At 42.1% G+C, this 18,978-nt stretch overlaps 1 protein-coding gene and 1 long non-coding RNA gene across 8 annotated transcripts in view; both read left to right on the top strand.

Moving 5' to 3' along the window:
* Positions 1–590, top strand: part of LOC121862510 — a 4,693-nt gene extending 4,103 nt beyond the window's left edge. Inside the window, exon 2 of the long non-coding RNA XR_006088248.1 lies at positions 526–590. This is a non-coding gene — a long non-coding RNA (uncharacterized LOC121862510). The remainder of the gene's footprint in view (positions 1–525) is intronic.
* A 235-nt stretch (positions 591–825) lies between these two features.
* LOC121862468 (G-protein coupled receptor GRL101-like) lies at positions 826–17,885 on the top strand. Of its 7 annotated transcripts, none has more exons than XR_006088247.1 (27): positions 826–981; positions 1,317–1,371; positions 2,092–2,208; positions 2,479–2,601; positions 3,245–3,343; positions 3,577–3,714; positions 4,190–4,342; positions 7,025–7,165; positions 7,404–7,523; positions 7,744–7,866; positions 8,040–8,162; positions 8,511–8,627; positions 8,809–8,943; positions 9,217–9,345; positions 9,644–9,755; positions 10,177–10,254; positions 10,570–10,713; positions 11,126–11,197; positions 11,712–11,783; positions 12,195–12,266; positions 12,609–12,680; positions 13,499–13,697; positions 14,041–14,239; positions 15,149–15,382; positions 15,774–15,991; positions 16,195–16,320; positions 16,766–16,899. XR_006088247.1 is itself a non-coding variant. In XM_042360769.1 (27 exons), the coding sequence occupies exons 1-27, from the start codon at positions 919–921 to the stop codon at positions 16,942–16,944; spliced, it is 3,432 nt and encodes a 1,143-aa protein (XP_042216703.1). In that variant the 5' UTR covers positions 826–918; the 3' UTR covers positions 16,945–17,885. The 7 variants fall into 7 exon arrangements, 6 of the variants coding, with proteins under 6 accessions (XP_042216703.1, XP_042216726.1, XP_042216711.1 ...); XM_042360769.1 differs by having other exon boundaries at positions 16,176–16,320; positions 16,766–17,885; XM_042360792.1 differs by lacking the exon at positions 3,245–3,343 and having other exon boundaries at positions 16,176–16,320; positions 16,766–17,885.
* The last annotated feature ends 1,093 nt before the right edge of the window (positions 17,886–18,978 follow it).

Below are 18,978 nucleotides of genomic sequence, written 5' to 3'. Positions count from 1 at the left end.
GTGTGTGAGGATTGAATGAGGGTGTTTGAGAGACAAGGTTGAATGGGGCTGATTGAGGCACATACCCTACACGCCCCCTTCTCTCCCTCCCTAATTTCTCCCTCTCCCCACTTCTGTCCCCCTGCTCTACCCCACCTCTCCTCTCCCTTTTCCCCCCCCCCCAATCACGTCGACTATAAATCACTTGTAACTGGATCATTTGTTTCTTTGCATTGTTCCATTAAATTTCTTTCTTTTTGATTCAATATAATAATTTATTATACATTACTTAAGGATAAATGTATAATATTTGTTTTTTTAAATAATAAATTAGAAATACATACATACATACCATACAGTACATACATACAGTACATGCATACATACATACATACATACATACATACATACATACATTCCATACACCGTATATATAGACGTTATTAAACCAATCATTCCCTGTAATTACGGACTATATGTTAGCATTTTGTGTCCGTCTGTAATTATCTCTCTTCCTCATTCACTCTCACTCCCTCACTCCCACAGGAATCGTCTGCCTCATCATCGTCGCCCCTTCCATCACACACTCCACACACTCCACACACTCTTCACACTCTTCACACTCCACACACTCCACACACTCCTCCTCTATGGACACAGGAAACACGCACCAAAGCAGCGACCACCACCACTGCCACACAAGGACGCGGCGGCTGGTGGAGATGGAGGGGATGGAGGAGGGCACTGTTGGAGAGGTGGAGGAGGATGAGGGCACTGTTGGAGAGGTGGAGGAGGATGAGGGCACTGTTGGAGAGGTGGAGGAGGAGGAGGGAACTATTGGAGAGGTGGAGGAGGAGGAGGGCACTGTTGGAGAGGTGGAGGAGGTGTGTGAGCCTGGGTGGTGGCAGTGTTGGGGGGGCTCTCAATGTGTGCCTCTGAATGCCACCTGTAGCGGCGTGCCCCAGTGTGCTGATGGTTCCGACGAGTTACAAGAGATGTGTGGTGAGTTGCCCTCTAATAATAATAATAATAATAATAATAATAATAATAATAATAATAATAATAATAATGGTAAATGATATTGATAATTTCCTGGCATTTATTTACCCTTAATGCTGCCAACATAGATAAATATAAGTTAAAACAAAAAACCTAACATAAATTAACCTTAACCTAAACTAACCCAAATCCTAACCTAGCCTAATCTTAACCTCACTTGACCTGACCTCACTACTATACATGCATAACTCTGAAAAACAAGTTGACAGATAATGCCCAAATTGTCCAGGGAATTTTGGTCGGGAACTACACAGCTAATCTACACCTCCCGCCTCCAGGTTGTCTCCCAGGCGAGTACAGCTGCCCGGACCAGTGTATTGATCAACTCAAGAGGTGTGACACCCAGCCTTTGGAGTGAGAGGACAGGTTGGATGTGGACGCGTATAGAGAGGCTATGTGGTCTGGGAGGCTATCCTTAGTCTGGGGCCTTCATGCTGGTCTGAGAGGTGTAATATCTCTAGAGGGGCTATGTGGTCTGGAGGGGGCTATGTGTGGTCCTGGGAGGGCCTGGTCTGAGGAGGGCTGCTGTGTCTGAGGGCTATGTGGTGTGAGAGGGGAGCTATGTGCTGGTGGGAGGGGGCTATGTTGGTGTCAGGGAGGGCTATATGAATGCAGGAGAATCTCTTGGTCTGGGGGGCTGTGGTCTAGGAGGTGGTTATGTGGTCTGGAGGGGCTATGTGGTTGTGGGAGGCTATGGTGTGGGGAGGGGGCTATGTGGTCTAGGAGGGGGCTATGTGGTCTAGGAGGGGGCTATGTGGTCTAGGAGGGGGCTATGTGGTCTAGAAGGGAGCTGCGTGATTAATATGGGAGTATCATGGCTTACAGTCTGTACCATAACTATGTAGCATCATCACTCTTGAATCATATAAGACCAATTATTGTACCATATCTATAGAATCATGCCATCATTAATGTACCAGTATAATAGTAGTACCATTAAACGTACCTTATTTCAAATGGAAGAGACTAAAGTACCAATTATTGCACCATAATACCATTGTAATAATACTGAAATGCCATTATAATGTATTAATATCATCAATTTCTGGCCAGAGTCATACACTTGCGCCGATACGCATTACAAGTGTGATAATGGGTTCTGTGTGCCCAGGGATGTGCTGTGTGATTTTGACGATGACTGCGGTGACAGTTCCGACGAGCATTATTGTCGTGAGTATCGTTTCTGTCTGTGTCTCTTTCTGTCTGTCTGTCTGTCTGTCTAAATAAAGTAATACATTAATACTGCTTCTGTGCTTATACCACCATACACACATACATACAGTACACTCTTCCAGCATCACACACATACAACACACACACACACACACACACACACACCTTTCTTTACAATGTATTTTTCTTATTACAATGTTTTTCGTTTACTCTTTCTTCAATGTGATTTAAAATGCGTTACTCTACCCACTGGTCTCGTCTCAACAGTGTACAGGAAGTGTTACGAAGAGGAGTTTACGTGTGGCAACGGAGAGTGTGTGTTCCCAGGCTTCGTGTGTGACGGTGAACCTAAATGTAGTGATGGTAGCGACGAGACACATTGCCAACCAGGTAAGTGGAGTGGGTACCAGAGGGTGCCAAGTGATTGTGCCAGTGTATGCAAGGTGCCAGATCAAGTGGGTACCAAATTATGCAATAGTGCCAAGTTACAGGTGAGATTTTTACCTACTTCTCGTTAATTTTTCTTTTATGTTTTTGTTTATGGAAACTTAAAAGAGCAAATAATTATCACTGACACCTTTGTTAAATCATTATAAAGTGAGCAGAAATATTTTTGATGACCCTCTGATTAAAGGTCAAAGGTTAGGTTAGCTTAGCTTCTGTTACTAGGGCAAAATGCTATGAGGTGAAGTTAGGTCATAAATTATGTTAGGTTATATTAAGTTACACAAGTTTACATTAATTTAGGTTAGGTTGCTATGATGCTAGGTTAATAGGCTGTTAAAGTTAGGTCATAGATTATGTTAAATTAAATTAAGTCGGAAACAAGAATGAAAACCTGAAACACTTTAAACATGTAACTGAATCGTGGTTGATAAAGTCCGTAGAGTTTCTTAGGTTCAGTGAATGATCCGCACACACACACACACACACACGCACACACGCACGCACGCACGCACACACACACACACACACACACACACACACACACACACACACACATACACACACACTGACCATCTCTTTTTGACAGAGGACTTTGCAGTGTGTAAATCAGGGCGGCTGGTACACAGACATTTCTGGTGTGACGGCTCGGCAGACTGTGCTGACAACCACGCTGACGAACTCCACTGTAAGTATTGTGACTGCTGATAACCTCACTGACGAACTGACATTCTCGCTGACGAACTTGGCGACGTTCGTGACAAACTCTGATTGTATTTTATGAAATATGAATTCTTTATATCGTAATCTCTCTCTCTCTCTCTCTCTCTCTCTCTCTCTCTCTCTCTCTCTCTCTCTCTCTCTCTCTCTCTCTAGCGGAAGTTATACTCCTCTCTCTGTCTCTCTCTGTGTACTCGGCAGGTGGGGAGTGTAGAGAAGACCAGTTTCTCTGCCCCAATGGCCGTTGTATACTGCAGGGGAATGTGTGTGACGCCCAATGTGACTGTCTCGATTGTGCTGACGAGCGTAACTGCAGTCGCTTTTATACCACGAGGTCTGGTGAGTTCATGATAGAGCCACCCCATGACCTGACCTGACCTGACCTAACCTAACATACTGATGGTTTAATTAGTCAGTGTTTAGCCAGGCCATCAGATATATGGGACCAACATGTCTCTTCAGTACAGTAAAAACTCTCTCAATAACGGAGTTGTTAATGAAGTAATGAATACAGTAAACACTCTCAATTGCGGATATTATCTATAACGGAATCCTCTCAATAATGGACAGGGATCTCAGGAATTAGTCTGGTATTGGGAGGGTTTTTTGTAGGTGCAGTTATACAGAGTTTTTTAAGCGATCCAAAACTAATCTATGAAGGAGTCGAGGGATTAAGAGAGAAGGTTGATTAAATATTATCATTATTATTATTATTATTATTATTACTATTTACGTTGTTCTCTTTCTTATCATTAAACAAGGACAGGTGTTTAATTACATAGCAACAGGTAACTAACATGACTTTGGTTGACAGGTGTGGCGGTGTGTCAGTTGGGCCAATCAATCAGGTGTGGTATTCTGACAGGTGATCGCCAAGAGGAGAGGTGTGTGGCAGCTGAGTATGTGTGTGACGGCATCGACCACTGTCACATAGGGAAGAAGAGATTATCAGATGAGCTGGAGTGTTGTGAGTCTCTCTCTCTCTCTCTCTCTCTCTCTCTCTCTCTTTCATGTATATATTTATCTTCATATGTTTTATCTATACATATTGTTAATGCGTCTATATGTGTACAAGAGACGTAACTCCTCGTCACTCCCCTAATGCATGAGTGGGTAATACACTTGTGGTAGACAGAAAACCTCGAGACATAGTTGTAAACGTCTTTCTGGACCACACCCAAAATGGTCTTTCTCCTTGTGAAATTCTACAGCTGAGATTTAATAATTATTGGTATAATATCTGTCATACTGGGGTAAAAAAAACTAACTTAGTTTTGGAGATAGAAGAGAGAGGAGACTTGATGAATTAAATATTAAGGTTTTATTCAGATTAATAGGGGTTATTTTTTTTATGGTGAGACAACACTCGGGTGGGCTGGTATCCTGCCAAGATGGTGGAGCAACCCACTTGCCAAGACTGGAAAGGACAGACAGACAAACAGAGGCTAATACTGACATTCATGAACAGCTTTGAAATGCTATAAACACAAAAAGACATGCTATAAGCGCAGAAAACAACAACGGGGAGCAGGATTTTAGGAGTGAAGAGCATCTGGCAGCATTGTGAGACGAGTCGCACCATAATACCAGATCTTCATATTTGTTTACATAGACGATGCGGCTTTCGATTGATACACAAAATATACTGAATATTTTTCCCTTCAGCAAGTAAAAAAAAACTGACTTATTATAATACAGATATTTTTATTTTTTACTTAACTAAAGATAAAAAAGATTATTTACTTACAATTTAAGTGTCAGGGTAGTTTTTAGTGGGCAGTGTTAACAGCTTGTGATACACTCACTCTACGGGTCTTTGGGAATTTAACACTGAAGTGGTAGATAATAAATAAGAAACAACGGATCTCGAACTGTTATAATTATGAACACTGTAAATAGATTAACACCTGATATCTTGTAAACAAAGTCGACCGGTCGGATATCTAGTAGTTGATATATCGTGGCGACTGACCATAGACGCTTGGCTCCCACCCAGCCAGGGAGTATTAAAACTGTGTCGCCCGTTGATAGAGATCGTAACTTCTCCTTTTCCCTTCCTTTATCTAGCTTCTTCTCCCTCATTTCTCCCTCATTCTTTCCTTCCCACTCCTTTACCTTCACTTCTTCTCCCTCTTCCCTCATTCTTTCCCTCCTCACCCTTCCTCCCTTACCTCTCTCCCTCACCCTCCTCCACACCCATCGCCTCCTCCCTGCTACCCTCCACCATACAACCTCCTCTTGGGTGAATGGCGTAAACAAGAGGTAATGTGGTTTTAGTTAGACCCTCAAACCCTCATTAAGATTATGTGTCTCCCTAATAACCTGACCTGACCTGACCTGACCTAATCTCTGGCAATATGGCGACGGTATTACACTGTGAATCTACTGGAGCAGGTTGACAGGAAGCTTCCATCAGTCTTCTTCTTTAGTGTCATCTCTCTCTTGTTCTTTCCTTCCCTCTCATCCTTCTCCATCAACCTCTTCCTTCTCATTCCTCTCCATCAACCCCTTCCTTCTTTTTCCTCTCCATTCACCTCTTCCCTCTCGCCTCTCCCCATCAACCTCTTCCCTCTCATTCCTCTCCATCAACCCCATCCTTCTCATTCCTCTCCATCAACCTCTTCCCTCTCACCCCCCTCTCACCCCTCCTCTCACTCTCCCCTCTCATCCCTCCTCACTCCTCCCCCTCCTCACTCCTCCCCTCCTCACTCCTCCCCCTAATTACCTGTACAGTCACGGAGTACACTTGTCTCGCGCTGGGGTAAAGACCAACGTCTTTACCCCCGCGCGAGACAAGTGCATCCCTGGAGCGTGAAATTGTCACTCCAAAGGGATGGGGTTTCGCCAGTAGAGAGAGGTCAGGGTAAGTGGGCGTCAAAAAACAAGCAGGTCCTGGGGAGTAAAATTGGTTACTCAGGACAAGGGGTAAAACAGGACCAAGGAAGGGTAGGTTTAAATGTATACTATACAAACAGTAGGAGCGTTAGAAATAAAATAGACTTGCTGAGAGCGGTTGTATGTACCGAGAATGTAGACGTCATAGCAATCACCGAAACTTGGATGAATCTGGCGAGCAAGAGCTTTTTACCAGAGTACCACATAGAAGGGTACAACCTTTTTCACAAGGACAGGGAAGGTGACTATGAATCTGAAGACTTCCTAGACACAGTACAGGACAATTTCTTAAAACAACTAATTACAGAACCTACTAGAGGTGACAATATATTAGACCTAGTACTAACAAATAAAGAAAATATTATCAGAGATATCACAGTAGGGGAAGAACTAGGTAACAGTGATCACAGAGAAATCAGGTTCACCCTAAATTGGGAAAAGAAAAACAATGACAATGGTCAGAGTCCCTCCCCTCCCCCTCCCGCTCTTCCAACTCCCTAACTCCATCACCACCTTTCGCCCTGAGGAGGCCAGATAAGGCACCGGCTCCAGACACAACGGCGCCAAGACACGACTTATTTATGTTCAGTGGTGACGTCATGCAGTGGAATATAGCCAGCCAGTCTCTCTCTTTCTCTCTCTCTCTCTCTCTCTCTCAGCGTCTGGGGAAGAAGACAAATGCTGATTGTGTGTGAGAGAGTTTCCCCTCACCGGCTAAGATTATAGTGATGCTACACACTCTTTATGTTGACAGGGCATATGAGCAAACCATGTCTGCCGCCAGAGGGAGAGGTCGAACCCTGGGTCCAGTGTTCAGACGGCCGCTGTGTTCCCAAGTCTCTCCTCTGTAATAGGGAAGGCGCGTGTCCCAACGGCCAGGACGCCAACGGGTGCCGTGAGTAGGGAGTGCCAGCCTCTCTTGTGTAACTCGTCTTTAAGAATGAAGAAGATATGGAATATTTTTTTTACTCAGTTATTATAGTTGGCAAAGACTGGTTTTTATATGATGTAATTTACTTCTAGTTTATCCCTTGTAGTTAATATTATTTGTTTTACCTGGAGGATATCACCACCAGGTACCCTCAGCCTCAGGTAACCGCTACAATAACACGTCGTTTGGTTTACCTTTTCAGCGGTTATGACGTGTAAGGAAGGAGAGTGGCAGTGTTTCAGTGGTCAATGTATTCCTCTGCAACACCACTGTGACGGTAAATTCTATCACTGCAATGATTCATCGGACGAGCGTAACTGCAGTGAGTATTGTACATATTGACTCATTATATTCTCATGAGTTATAGTCACACCTGTGTTACATCTTATTAATTTATTATCTGTAGTGTGTGTGGGGGCTTAGTTACCTGGCATGATGGCAGTAAAGGTAAATTAAGAAGAGTGTCCGTGGTCGTGGCGTCCTTAGATGTTGACAGATAATTATCGTGTGTACTTGTCCTTAATCACCTGGTACGTTGGCAGGAAAGGTGAATGAGAAGTGTACGTCAGATTGGCGTCCGTGTTCAGATGGTCGGTGTATTCCGGGAGCCTTCTTTTGTGACGAGAAGGTCGACTGTCTTAACGGTGAAGACGAGGACAACTGCAGTACGTTGTCTATAATTATTGGTGTTTATAACCATAGATTGTAAACATAGTTGTAGTGTTGTAGTATTGTCAACTATAGCCTGTGTAAGCCATCAGTCTAGATTTTCAGGTGTTGTTGTTGTTACGCTAAATCAGCTGATTACCACCACGTGTGTTTGTTTACTTTCCAACAGCGGCGACCGTGGAGTGCGGGGAGGGGGAGTGGCAGTGTTCCAGTGGTGGGCAGTGTGTCAATGTGTCCTACCGATGTGATTTATATTTCGATTGTAATGATACGTCGGATGAGCTTCTTTGCAGTAAGTATTATATGGTTATCGTGGAAGAACATTGAACACACACACACTCTCAGCCCATAAGAGCCCGCACCGATAGATATAAGAACAGCACCATCCCATCTATTGTTAAAATAATAAACAACTCCTGATTTATGTACTGTACAGCTCTGTAAATGTATTCAATGCATATTATATCATTATGTCTAAATCAAATATAAGTCTGTATATTTTCACCCACCGGCTGCAACTCTATTTATAAACCGTTTATTATTTTATTATTATTATTATTATTGCACACACACACACACACACACACACACACACACACACTTGGAGACGTATAACAACTCATATCACGTTTCCCTGCAGGTGATCATGAGTGTGACCAAGACCATATGAAATGTCATTCGGGCCAGTGTGTTCGTCGGGACTACTGGTGTGACTATGTTGTGGACTGTTTTGATAAGTCAGACGAGATGTACTGTGGTGAGTCACGCTGATTGATGTTGCAATATTTACTATAAGCTATATATTGATCTTGATGTTGCAAAGTATTACTGGGGGTCAAATAATGAAATATTAATCTTGATGTTGCAAATGCTCTCAAGTCAGGTGATGTTGCAATAAGTTATTACCATTGATGAGGGAATTGTTTGCATCCTTGCAGAGATCAACATAGGCTGTGAGGAGGGGCAGTTTCAGTGTGCTAGTGGCCAGTGTATACCTAGTGAGGACCGGTGTGTCGTGCACCAGGGGACCACAAGAAGAGGGTGTGGCGACGGATCCCATTTGCTGAACTGTAGTGAGCTAATGTTTTTTTATCTTATGGGTTCCAGTTTTAATAGGCTCCAGTTCTAATAGACTCCAGTTCTAATAGGCTCCAGTGCTAATAGGCCTCAATTCTAATAGGCCTGACGATTATTACTACGATTATCACCACACCATCACCACTAACACATCACCATCCTCCTCCACCACCACCCCATCACCCACCCCCTCCTTCCACCACCACCCCATCACCCACCTCCTTCCACCACCACCCCATCACCCACCCTCCTCCACCACCACCCCATCGAAGGATCAAACGGAACAACTTGTGGTGAAGACATGCACCGATGTTTATCCGGCCCTTGTATACATCATTCGGATATCTGTAATGAAAAGATCAATTGTCCAAACACCTGGGATGACGAAAGCAACTGCAGTAAGTATTTATATTTATCCGGGTTTAATTCTTATTGTTTGTAAAGATAGAGTTATGGATGTAAATAAAGTCATGTTATATAAACCTTAGGTAGCGCTTTTTTTATATAAGCGTTATGTGGTAGTATTGATGCCATGGAATTCAAAAGTGCCATGGAATTCAAAAGTACCATGGAATTCAAAAGTGCCATGGAATTCAAAATTGCCATGGAATTCAAAAGTGCCATGGAATTCAAAAGTACCGTGGAATTCAAAAGTGCCATGGAACTCAAAGTGGCACTCCTCTTGTTTTTTGGCAGTATTCTCCTGCTCCAAAAATGCTGCCAAGTGCCGATGTTTTAACGTAGAAGCCAACTGTTCCAGCCTTGACCTCCAGGAGTTCCCAGACACAGAGGAACAAATAAACATCTTGTGAGTACTGAGGGCAATAAGTGGGTGCAGGTGTGGGCAGGAGGTGGGTACAGGTGTGGGCAGGTGGTAGTGGTGCAGATGTGGCCTAGAGGTGATGCAGGTGTGGGCAAGAGGTGATGCGGGTGTGGGCAGGAGGTGATACGGGCACAAGGTAGTGAACAAATCCTCTCGCATTGATCATAAACTGAGTACGATGACAGCCCCTTGAATATAGACTCTTAAATAATAGTAGTAACAAAAATAACAAAAATAATAATAATAATAATAATAATAATAATAATAATAATAATAGTAATAAACATAGGCCTTTTCTTATTGTGTGTGTGTGTGTGTGTGTGTGTGTGTGTTTGTTTGTGTGTGTGGATTGAAAAAACAGACACCCCTCAACTGCTATTTCTTCCGCCCCCTCCCACCCATACAGTATCTTCGCCGACAACTACTTGAACGTCACCCTCGAAGCAAAGCCGATACGTCAAAACATGAGTCGAGCCATCCACCTGTGAGTATAATTAACCTGGTGAGAGAGAGAGAGAGAGAGAGAGAGATCCTGTAACTACACAGATAATAAACTCTCTCTCTCTCTCTATTATATAATTACTGTTATTCACTTTGTTATTATATATGTCACAAAAAATGACTTAAACAAAGAGTTACTCTGATTATATTAAACACTAACCACCACACACCACCACTACACACACACACACACACACACACACACACACACACACACACACACACACACACACACACACACACACACACACACACACACACACACACCACCACCACTAACCACAGTTAACCTTGGCAGTGATCTATCGAGGAACCACATCGCTCACCTGAGGAACGACGTGTTTGCTCACCTGTGGAGATTGAAGATTCTTGACCTACGCGATAACCACCTCACTAACCTCACGGCCAATGCCTTTAATGGCCTTCTCAACCTTAGGTCATTGTGAGTAGTTAAAGTCTTTTGGTGAGTAGTTGAGGTGTTTTGTGAGTAGTTGAGGTGTTTTGTGAGTAGTTGGGGTGTTTTGTGAGTAGTTAGGGTGTTTTGTGAGTAGTTGAGGTGTTTTGTGAGTAGTTGGGGTGTTTTGTGAGTAGTTAGGGTGTTTTGTGAGTAGTTGAGGTGTTTTGTGAGTAGTTGGGGTGTTTTGTGAGTAGTTGAGGTGTTTTGTGAGTAGTTGAGGTGTTTTGTGAGTAGTTGGGGTGTTTTATGAGTAATTTTCCTTGTATAACAGGTCATGAGAGAGGGGAGAAAGGAGAAAAAAAGATGAAGGGAAAGGCAGAGAGAGAGTTACCATGAGAAATTATTCTCTCTCTCTCTCTCTCTCTCTCTAACTGACTTGCTCTTCTTTACATTCCAGACATCTAAGTGGAAACAGCATCACATCCCTAGCCTCTCATGCCTTCTATGGTCTGACATCCCTCGCTACGCTGTGAGTACCATTCACACACACACACACACACACACACTTTACATACATACATACATACATACATACATACATACATAAACACACGCAGTTCTATAACATAATCTTACGTTAAGTTATTTAAGGTAGAGTTAATGAGTACTGTGTATGGTAACTATCTGTCTGTCTGTCTGTGTCTGTCTGTGTCTGTCTGTGTCTGTCTGTGTCTGTCTGTGTCTGCTGTGTCTGTCTGTGTCTGTATCTGTGTCTGTCTGTGTCTGTCTGTGTCTGTCTGTGTCTGTCTGTGTCTGTCTGTGTCTGTCTGTGTCTGTATCTGTCTCCTCTGCGCTATATCGCTGTATTTCTCTTTAAAAGCTCAACAATATGTGAACTTTTCCCTTTGTGGATATTTAACAGGTGTTTTTAACTTCAAATAACTGCGACTTCTAATAACTACGGTAATAGAGGAGTCTCCTAATCTAACTTAACCAAATCTGGGCCTAACCTAACCTAACCTAACCCTCTGTCTCACCCACAGGGATCTCAGCTACCAAGGATTGACTCATATCTCATCTAACGCGTTCCTTGGTCTTCGTAAACTGGCCACACTGTAAGTTATGGTCTCTCTCTCTCTCTCTCTCTCACCTACATTGTTTTTCTATTCCTTACATTTTTATCAACTTGTGTTTACCATATCATGCATAATTAATCAGTATCATTGTCCTTATTTAAGAATTGCGACAGTGAAGAAGTGTGTGTGTGTGTGTGTGTGTGTGTGTGTCGACTATGTTAATACGTGTGCGTGGTGTAACTGTCTGTATGAGTTTACAAATGCATCTATGTGTATGTATGACTTGTATATGTACAGTATAACAACAGCTATATATGTATGTATTTATAATTGTATATAACTCTACGTTTGACTATGTATATGTGATTGTATCTATGTATGTATGTTTGTATATATGTGTATGTATGGCTGTGTATACATATTAACCTCTACCATGTATTTCCCTTATAGGTCTCTCTCACATAACAAACTCGGTCACCTGCATCATAAATTCTTCAGTGGTCTTCAAAACCTCAAAAAACTGTAAGTCAATTCTCAGTATTTTTCTTAAGATAATGTAAAAAAAAAAATATTATCAGCATTTACCATCACAAATTCTAAGATATTTCTCCTTATTATCTTCAATAATTTGTAAGAAAATTCTCAGTATTAAGCTTAAGAATTTCTAAGTGAACCGCCCATTAACTGAGCCACCCAACTTAAGCCACCCATTAACTGAGCCACCCATTAACTGAGCCGCCCATGAACTGAGCCACCCATTAACTGAGCCACCCATTAACTGAGCCACCCATTAACTGAGCCACCCATTGAGTGCACCACCCATTAACTGAGCCACCCATTAAGACCAATTATTTATCCCTTTAGAGACGTCAGCCACAACTCCATCGTCACCGTCAACTACAACACGTTTCAACACATCCCCAAACTCAAGTTTCTGTAAGTATGACGTCATTCGTAAATTCGGCCCTTTCGTCCCTCTCTTTCCCCTTCTCTATTCCCTCTCCGTACTCCTCTCTCTCTCTCTCTCTCCCCATCACCACAGCGGTATCAAATTCAGTAGTAAATCACACCTCGTTATGAAATCCTTCGTAACCTTAATTGCTTAGTTGCTGGGTCATAAATCTTCATACACGATGGAAACTGAAGGAACGACAGGTTGAATGAAAAACTTTATCTCAAGAAAACGAAAAAAAAAAAGATTGAAGTGAAGGCGGACGCTGGGGAGGGAATTAGGGTAAGACAGATGAAGGAAATTGTAGTCAGGTGGTGTTAAGTTAATGTGATTTTCTGAATGGTTCGAAGTTGATATGATGATTGCATAGGTGTGTGTGTGTGTGTGTGCGTGTGTGTGTGTGTGTGTGTGTGTGTGTGTGTGTGTGTGTGTGTGTGTGTGTGTGTGTAGAGTATCTAGAATTCTTAAATACAAATACCAAACCTATATAAATATATACAGTAAATAATGATTGTCCCTCCGTGTAACGAGGATAACCTCCCCAAGGACCACTTAGGCATGAATTTGTTAAAGGTGTTGAAGCTGTCACCAACACAACAACCACACCCTAAGTTAACGAGCTGCATGACCCAGTGTCAAGGAATAGTCTGAGAAGACCGGACAACTCACCAACTGCACTGGCTAACCATTACCCCGGAACACGAGCCGCAAATCAATTAACATCCAGGTCCCCAATTATTGCTGGGTAGACAGAGGCAAATGACGTAAAGACACCCTAACACACTGACCTCGTCCTCCACAGAGTGTTAGACGAGTTCCGACAGTGCTGCCAGGTAAGACACATAGCCAGATGTGTACCAGAGGCGGACGAATTCTCTACCTGTGAGGACCTGATGTCTAACCTGGTACTGAGAGTGTCCATCTGGGTCCTCGGTCTGGTAGCGCTCTTCGGCAACACCTTCGTCATCATCTGGAGGAGCGCCTTTAGTAGCTTCAACAAGGTGGGTCTTAAGATCTCCTGAAGGGGGTGGGAGGGTGAAGGGATAAGTGGTAGGTGTGTGTGGGGGGGGGGAGAGAAGGTGTGAATGTTGTCTATGTTATGGACAAGTAAAATAGTGGAGGGGGGGCATGGTGGTGGTAATAGTAGTAGTATTTAATAATGGTTACATAAAAGGTGATTGGGCTATAGTGAGGGTAATAGTGGCTGTATTAGTGGCGGTAGTCACACTATTAACCTCTCATATCGTACATATCACCTACCTGAACACACACACACACACACACACACACACACACACATACGACCTCTAAACAAAGAACATGACCTCTGTTTTCCCCCGCCAGCTAAACTCGTTCCTGATAGTTAACCTGGCCCTAGGTGACCTCCTGATGGGGTTTTACCTGATAGTGGTAGGGGGCGTGGACCTACACTACCGTGGGGTATACGCTGAGCACCAACTCTTCTGGAGGACTTCTTGGCTCTGTCAGATGGCCGGCTTCCTCAGTACCTTCTCCTCCGAGCTCTCAGTGTTCACGCTTACGGGTAGGTGATGTGTTGAGACGAATGAACCCATTAAATTTATCTTGATCTAAGCTCTCTTCACCTAATGTAATCTATTTTAACGTAACATAAACCTAAGCTAAATTAACTTAACCAAAAACTAGCCTAGTATAACTTCGCCTAGCTTAACCTAACCTAAGCTATCTTAATCAAATCTGACTAAGCTTCACCTTACCTAAACTAACCTAAATTAACTTAACTAAAGCTAACCTAATCTGACCTAACCTGAACTGAACCTTACCTTTACTAACTTAACTAGTACTAGACCTAACTTAATCTAAACTAATTCAAACTAACGTAACTTAACCAAACCTGAAGGGGAGATTTACGCATATTGAATAACATAGTAAAAGAAAGTGTATTTTGTCAATATCTCACCATTGAGGATTTGGGGGGAGTAGGATTTCTGTAGGGTTCATCATTAACCTGTGCAGTTTATTTGAATGGTTACATCTGCTCCTCTGGACAGAAAAATGTCAACGATATACATCCACAGTCGTGACATGTCCTGGTAAACTCGTTACAATTTTATCTGAATCTACCCTCTTGGCTTAGGTACGTTTTCTAATTTCCTAACATTAAAGAAAACGAAAATATCTTGAAGTTTTATTGATAACTGAAACATTTATCATAATGATGGTCCGAACGCACTGTACTGATACATAGGTTAACGTGCCCCCTTTTATTGACATGACAGACAATATACTTGTTTAGTTATGGCTATAAACCTACTTTATGATAATTTTAGAACGAAAATAACCTTAAAATGGAAAATAGATCAATATAGGTTATCAGAAAGGAAAATATCCGAAATTCAGCAGACAAATTACCCTTTAACCTGATTTAAGCTAAACTAAGCATTTCACTATTTTTTTTCTCACTCCTCTTCAGTCATCACCGTTGAACGCCTGAGAATCATTATGCATCCCAGTCACAACAAAAGCACAAAGCCAACGAAACTGGTGATGGCTGGGGTATGGATTGTGGTGGGTGTGTTGGCTACCTTACCGCTCGTCAACCGAGAGTACTTCAATAATTTCTACGGGCGTTCGGGAGTCTGTCTGGCGTTGCACATCACCCAAGAGAAGCCGAGTGGATGGGAGTATTCAGTCTTCATCTTCTTGGGTAAGACAACAAAGTTTTTTTTTTCTTCTTCTTCGTCAAATCACCATTACCATCTCCAGTCTAAATCTCTCGGGCGAGTCAACAAAACTTCATCATTTAACTTTACCAATATTTACACTGTTCGGGAAGCCAGAGTTTATTCCCTCAGTAAATGATTCTTATCATAATCTAGGATAAGTGTTTCTGCAGATAACAAAAAAATAATATTGGGACATATTTTTAATCAAACTCTTACATTACCCAGCCTTCGTTTACTGGGACTCAGCTTTTCTCTTAAGTGTACACCCTTACCATTTATCTTTCTTAGACTACCAACAATAGTCACGTCTACAAGCCATTTTATTTTTCCTCAAGAATTATGTAGATTTTGTATTTGTATTTTTTTTTACAGGTCTGAATTTCGTATCCTTCGGGGTGATTGCTGTCAGTTACGTGTTAATGTACTTCGCGGTTCGTAAGACACGCATGGAGGCGGCGAGGATCAGTCGAAGGGAGGATGAGAATTTGGCCAAAAGAATGACCCTGATAGTGGCCACAGACGCTGCCTGCTGGTTACCCATCATTATATTGGGGGTTGTTTCCCTGTATGGCGTCGATGTCCCACCCAAGGTTAGGATAATGCTACGTTATGATAAGGTTAGGTTTGGTTATATTAGGTTAGACGAGGTTAGAATACTGTTCTCTCTCTCTCTCTCTCTCTCTCTCTCTCTCTCTCTCTCTGTCCACCACCTGTGTCTTTCTCCTCCTCCTCCTCTTCCCTCTGTAATATCTCCTTCACCTCTTCCCCTAACAGGTGTTCTCATGGGTTGCAGTATTCATCCTGCCTCTCAACGCTGCTGTCAACCCAGTGCTGTACACCCTCTCCACGTCCCCCGTGAGGAAGAAACTCGGTACCATCCGTCAGAGTTTGAGTAGCCGTAACTCCGGGTCGGCCACAGGTAACTCAAATTAAGACATGGATTGGAGAGAGAGAGAGGGGGAATGAGAGGGAATGAGAGGGAGAGAGCTTAAGACATACGTGCAGACCTGCATGCATGCATAAAAGCTGAGTGGATGTAGTAGTGTCTGGTGCGTTTATAGAAATGAAGTTTGTTTGTATAACCGACCATTATAGCGATGTAAACAAACACTTGTGATAGTTTAATATTTTTTTAATGCATAGTCACCCACAAAAGTCCTGTCACCTCTCCTCCTGAACTACGAACCCCGAAATTGACTCGTGAACCCGAAGCATTTATAGATAGAATAATGTCTACTGCTTCTGGTTCACGAGTCTGATTCTCTGGGTTCGTGGTTCAGGAGGAGAGGCGACAGGACTTGCATAGGTGACTGTACACTCGTTGGTATATATCCTACATAAGGGTTTGGTTCCTCCCCCAACAGGTATCCCACTACCGCCGATAAAGAGACCGAGGGAGTCGACCTTGAGTTCAGACGTGGTCAAAACAAGCGATAAGGGAACAGCTGTGAACACCAAGGATACAGTGTGTGTGTACAAACCCGGTACAGCACATACACAAGACGTCCTCACCTGTCTTCACAAGTCTCCTGAAGCGGTGTAGGAGACATATCCTTGTAGATGACTCCTATTGCCCCCCCCCCCAACACCACCCGCTCACCCCCACCTTTCCATATTCGTGTATCTGAATATAATAAGTTTATTCATGAGTTTTCTAAAAAAAAATTGAAATATATTTGACACATTCCTAAAGTTGTGCATGAAAGGGTAAAAAAATAGATTTGTTGTAAGATGATCGTTACTTTTTTTCGTATAAGTGAAAAAAATAGTTGTGTAATTAATGTATCACCATATTGAATGACATTTGATGGCGATGTTTTATGTATAAGAAAAAAAATAAACAAATGAAGTACAACGGGCGACTGGATACATCGCTCGTGTTTTATCCTAGGATTCGTTGATTCTAAACCAGAGCAATCACAGCCCACCCAGCTGTAAATGGGTACCTGACTTTACTGTTGGGAAAATGAAAACTGTTGAGTGCAGTGCCAGCCATGTTAGCTTCCAGTGTACCGAACTCTTAGTATATAATGTGTGTGTGTGTGTTGTATCCACATTCTTTCATCACTTTCATATGTAAGAACGAAGGCAGCTCCTAACCAATGCTTAGTCACAAAGTAAAAACAGAAGAAAAGAGACAATGGATTCTAAACCTTCTTTTCTTCATTATTTAACCCCACCTTAAAGGATATCGTCTAATATATCTCTGTGACCTCAACATATACAAACTTAGAAGTTGAGTTGAATATTATGACCATTGTTTACTTACAAACAAACGATAAATTGTATGTTTTAACTAGAAATTGCTTACAAAAGATAGATTTAATAGAAACACTTAATGCGTGGTCTGTGCATACCTATCACAAAGGTACTCAAGCTATCCAACCAGGAGCGAACTCGTAACAATGGTTTGAAATTAGACAAATTTAGATTTAGGCGTGAAATAGGTAAACACTGGTTTGGAAACAGAGTAGTGGATGAATGGAACAAGTTACCAAATATCATCATTAACTCGAATACGCTGAATAGCTTCAAACATAGGTTGAATGAATATATGAGCAATAGGGGTTGGGTGTAAACGGGACTGCCCAGTATGGGCCAATAGGCCCGCTGCAGTTTCCTCCATTCTTATGTTCTTATTACAAACCATCATTCCCTCTTCATTAATTATAGTGTCTACTTAGAGTTCTCGCATGAGCTCTAAATACCATAAGTGTATCATAATATATGTGTCATAATAGGTTTAGTCAACAGCGCGCTTTACAACACTGCTCTAAACAGAAATATTCTACATAATCACCAAAATCTATACTGTATAATAAATGGTATTCTTTTTTCACTTGTGGATTTGTTTTATTTATTTGTACTTTTAGATATTGGTTTCTATCTAACTGTATTTCAGTTTCACCACTTTTTCTTCAACCCCTAATAATCTTCTTTCACCTCATGACTCCAAAGCCAAAGGTCTTTCTACTCTACGCTCCCAAACGGACAGGACCTCCTCTCAACAAGCTCCTCACCACACAGCAAAAATCTGGAAAATACAATAATATATATGACAGAAGAAGAAATAAAGTATAGAAAAGAATATTAACTTAGAAAATATAAGCAAAGAATTATAAGATAGATACTTATAGACAGAAAGAGTTAGAAAATAAAATTATATATACACAAGAAAAGATAACTAGAAAAAACTGTCTTAAACAGCTATAGATAAAAGAAATAAGAATAATAAGAATAGAATGGAAAAGGAAAACACCAAGCATGACCCCTTACACTTCTCCCGACCTCTGCTTGTGATGATTGTCACTATGTCTGCCTCTGACTGTTTCTCCCTGTCTGACTCAAACAAGGAAATACAGGTAGGCCCTTTATATTATGGGTAGATGTCGTCACTAGTCTGGGTGTGTCTGGATAAATGGTTCCTTGAATTAACAAGGTCATAACACCGGTTTGACTAATCACGCATCTGTGAGAACTGTTTCATTGTGAGCCAGGGCCGTCCCTAGGAGGGTGCGGGGGCAACTCAGCCACTGCGGGGCCCCACACGAGTGTAAGGTTATGCGGTCAGAGGAAC

Source organism: Homarus americanus, unplaced genomic scaffold (assembly GCF_018991925.1).
Source record: "Homarus americanus isolate GMGI-L3 unplaced genomic scaffold, GMGI_Hamer_2.0 scaffold40248, whole genome shotgun sequence".
NCBI classification, from domain to species: Eukaryota; Metazoa; Arthropoda; class Malacostraca; order Decapoda; family Nephropidae; genus Homarus; species Homarus americanus.
Note: the sequence above shows the minus strand (reverse complement) of the source record. Positions and strands in the feature narration are given on the sequence as shown.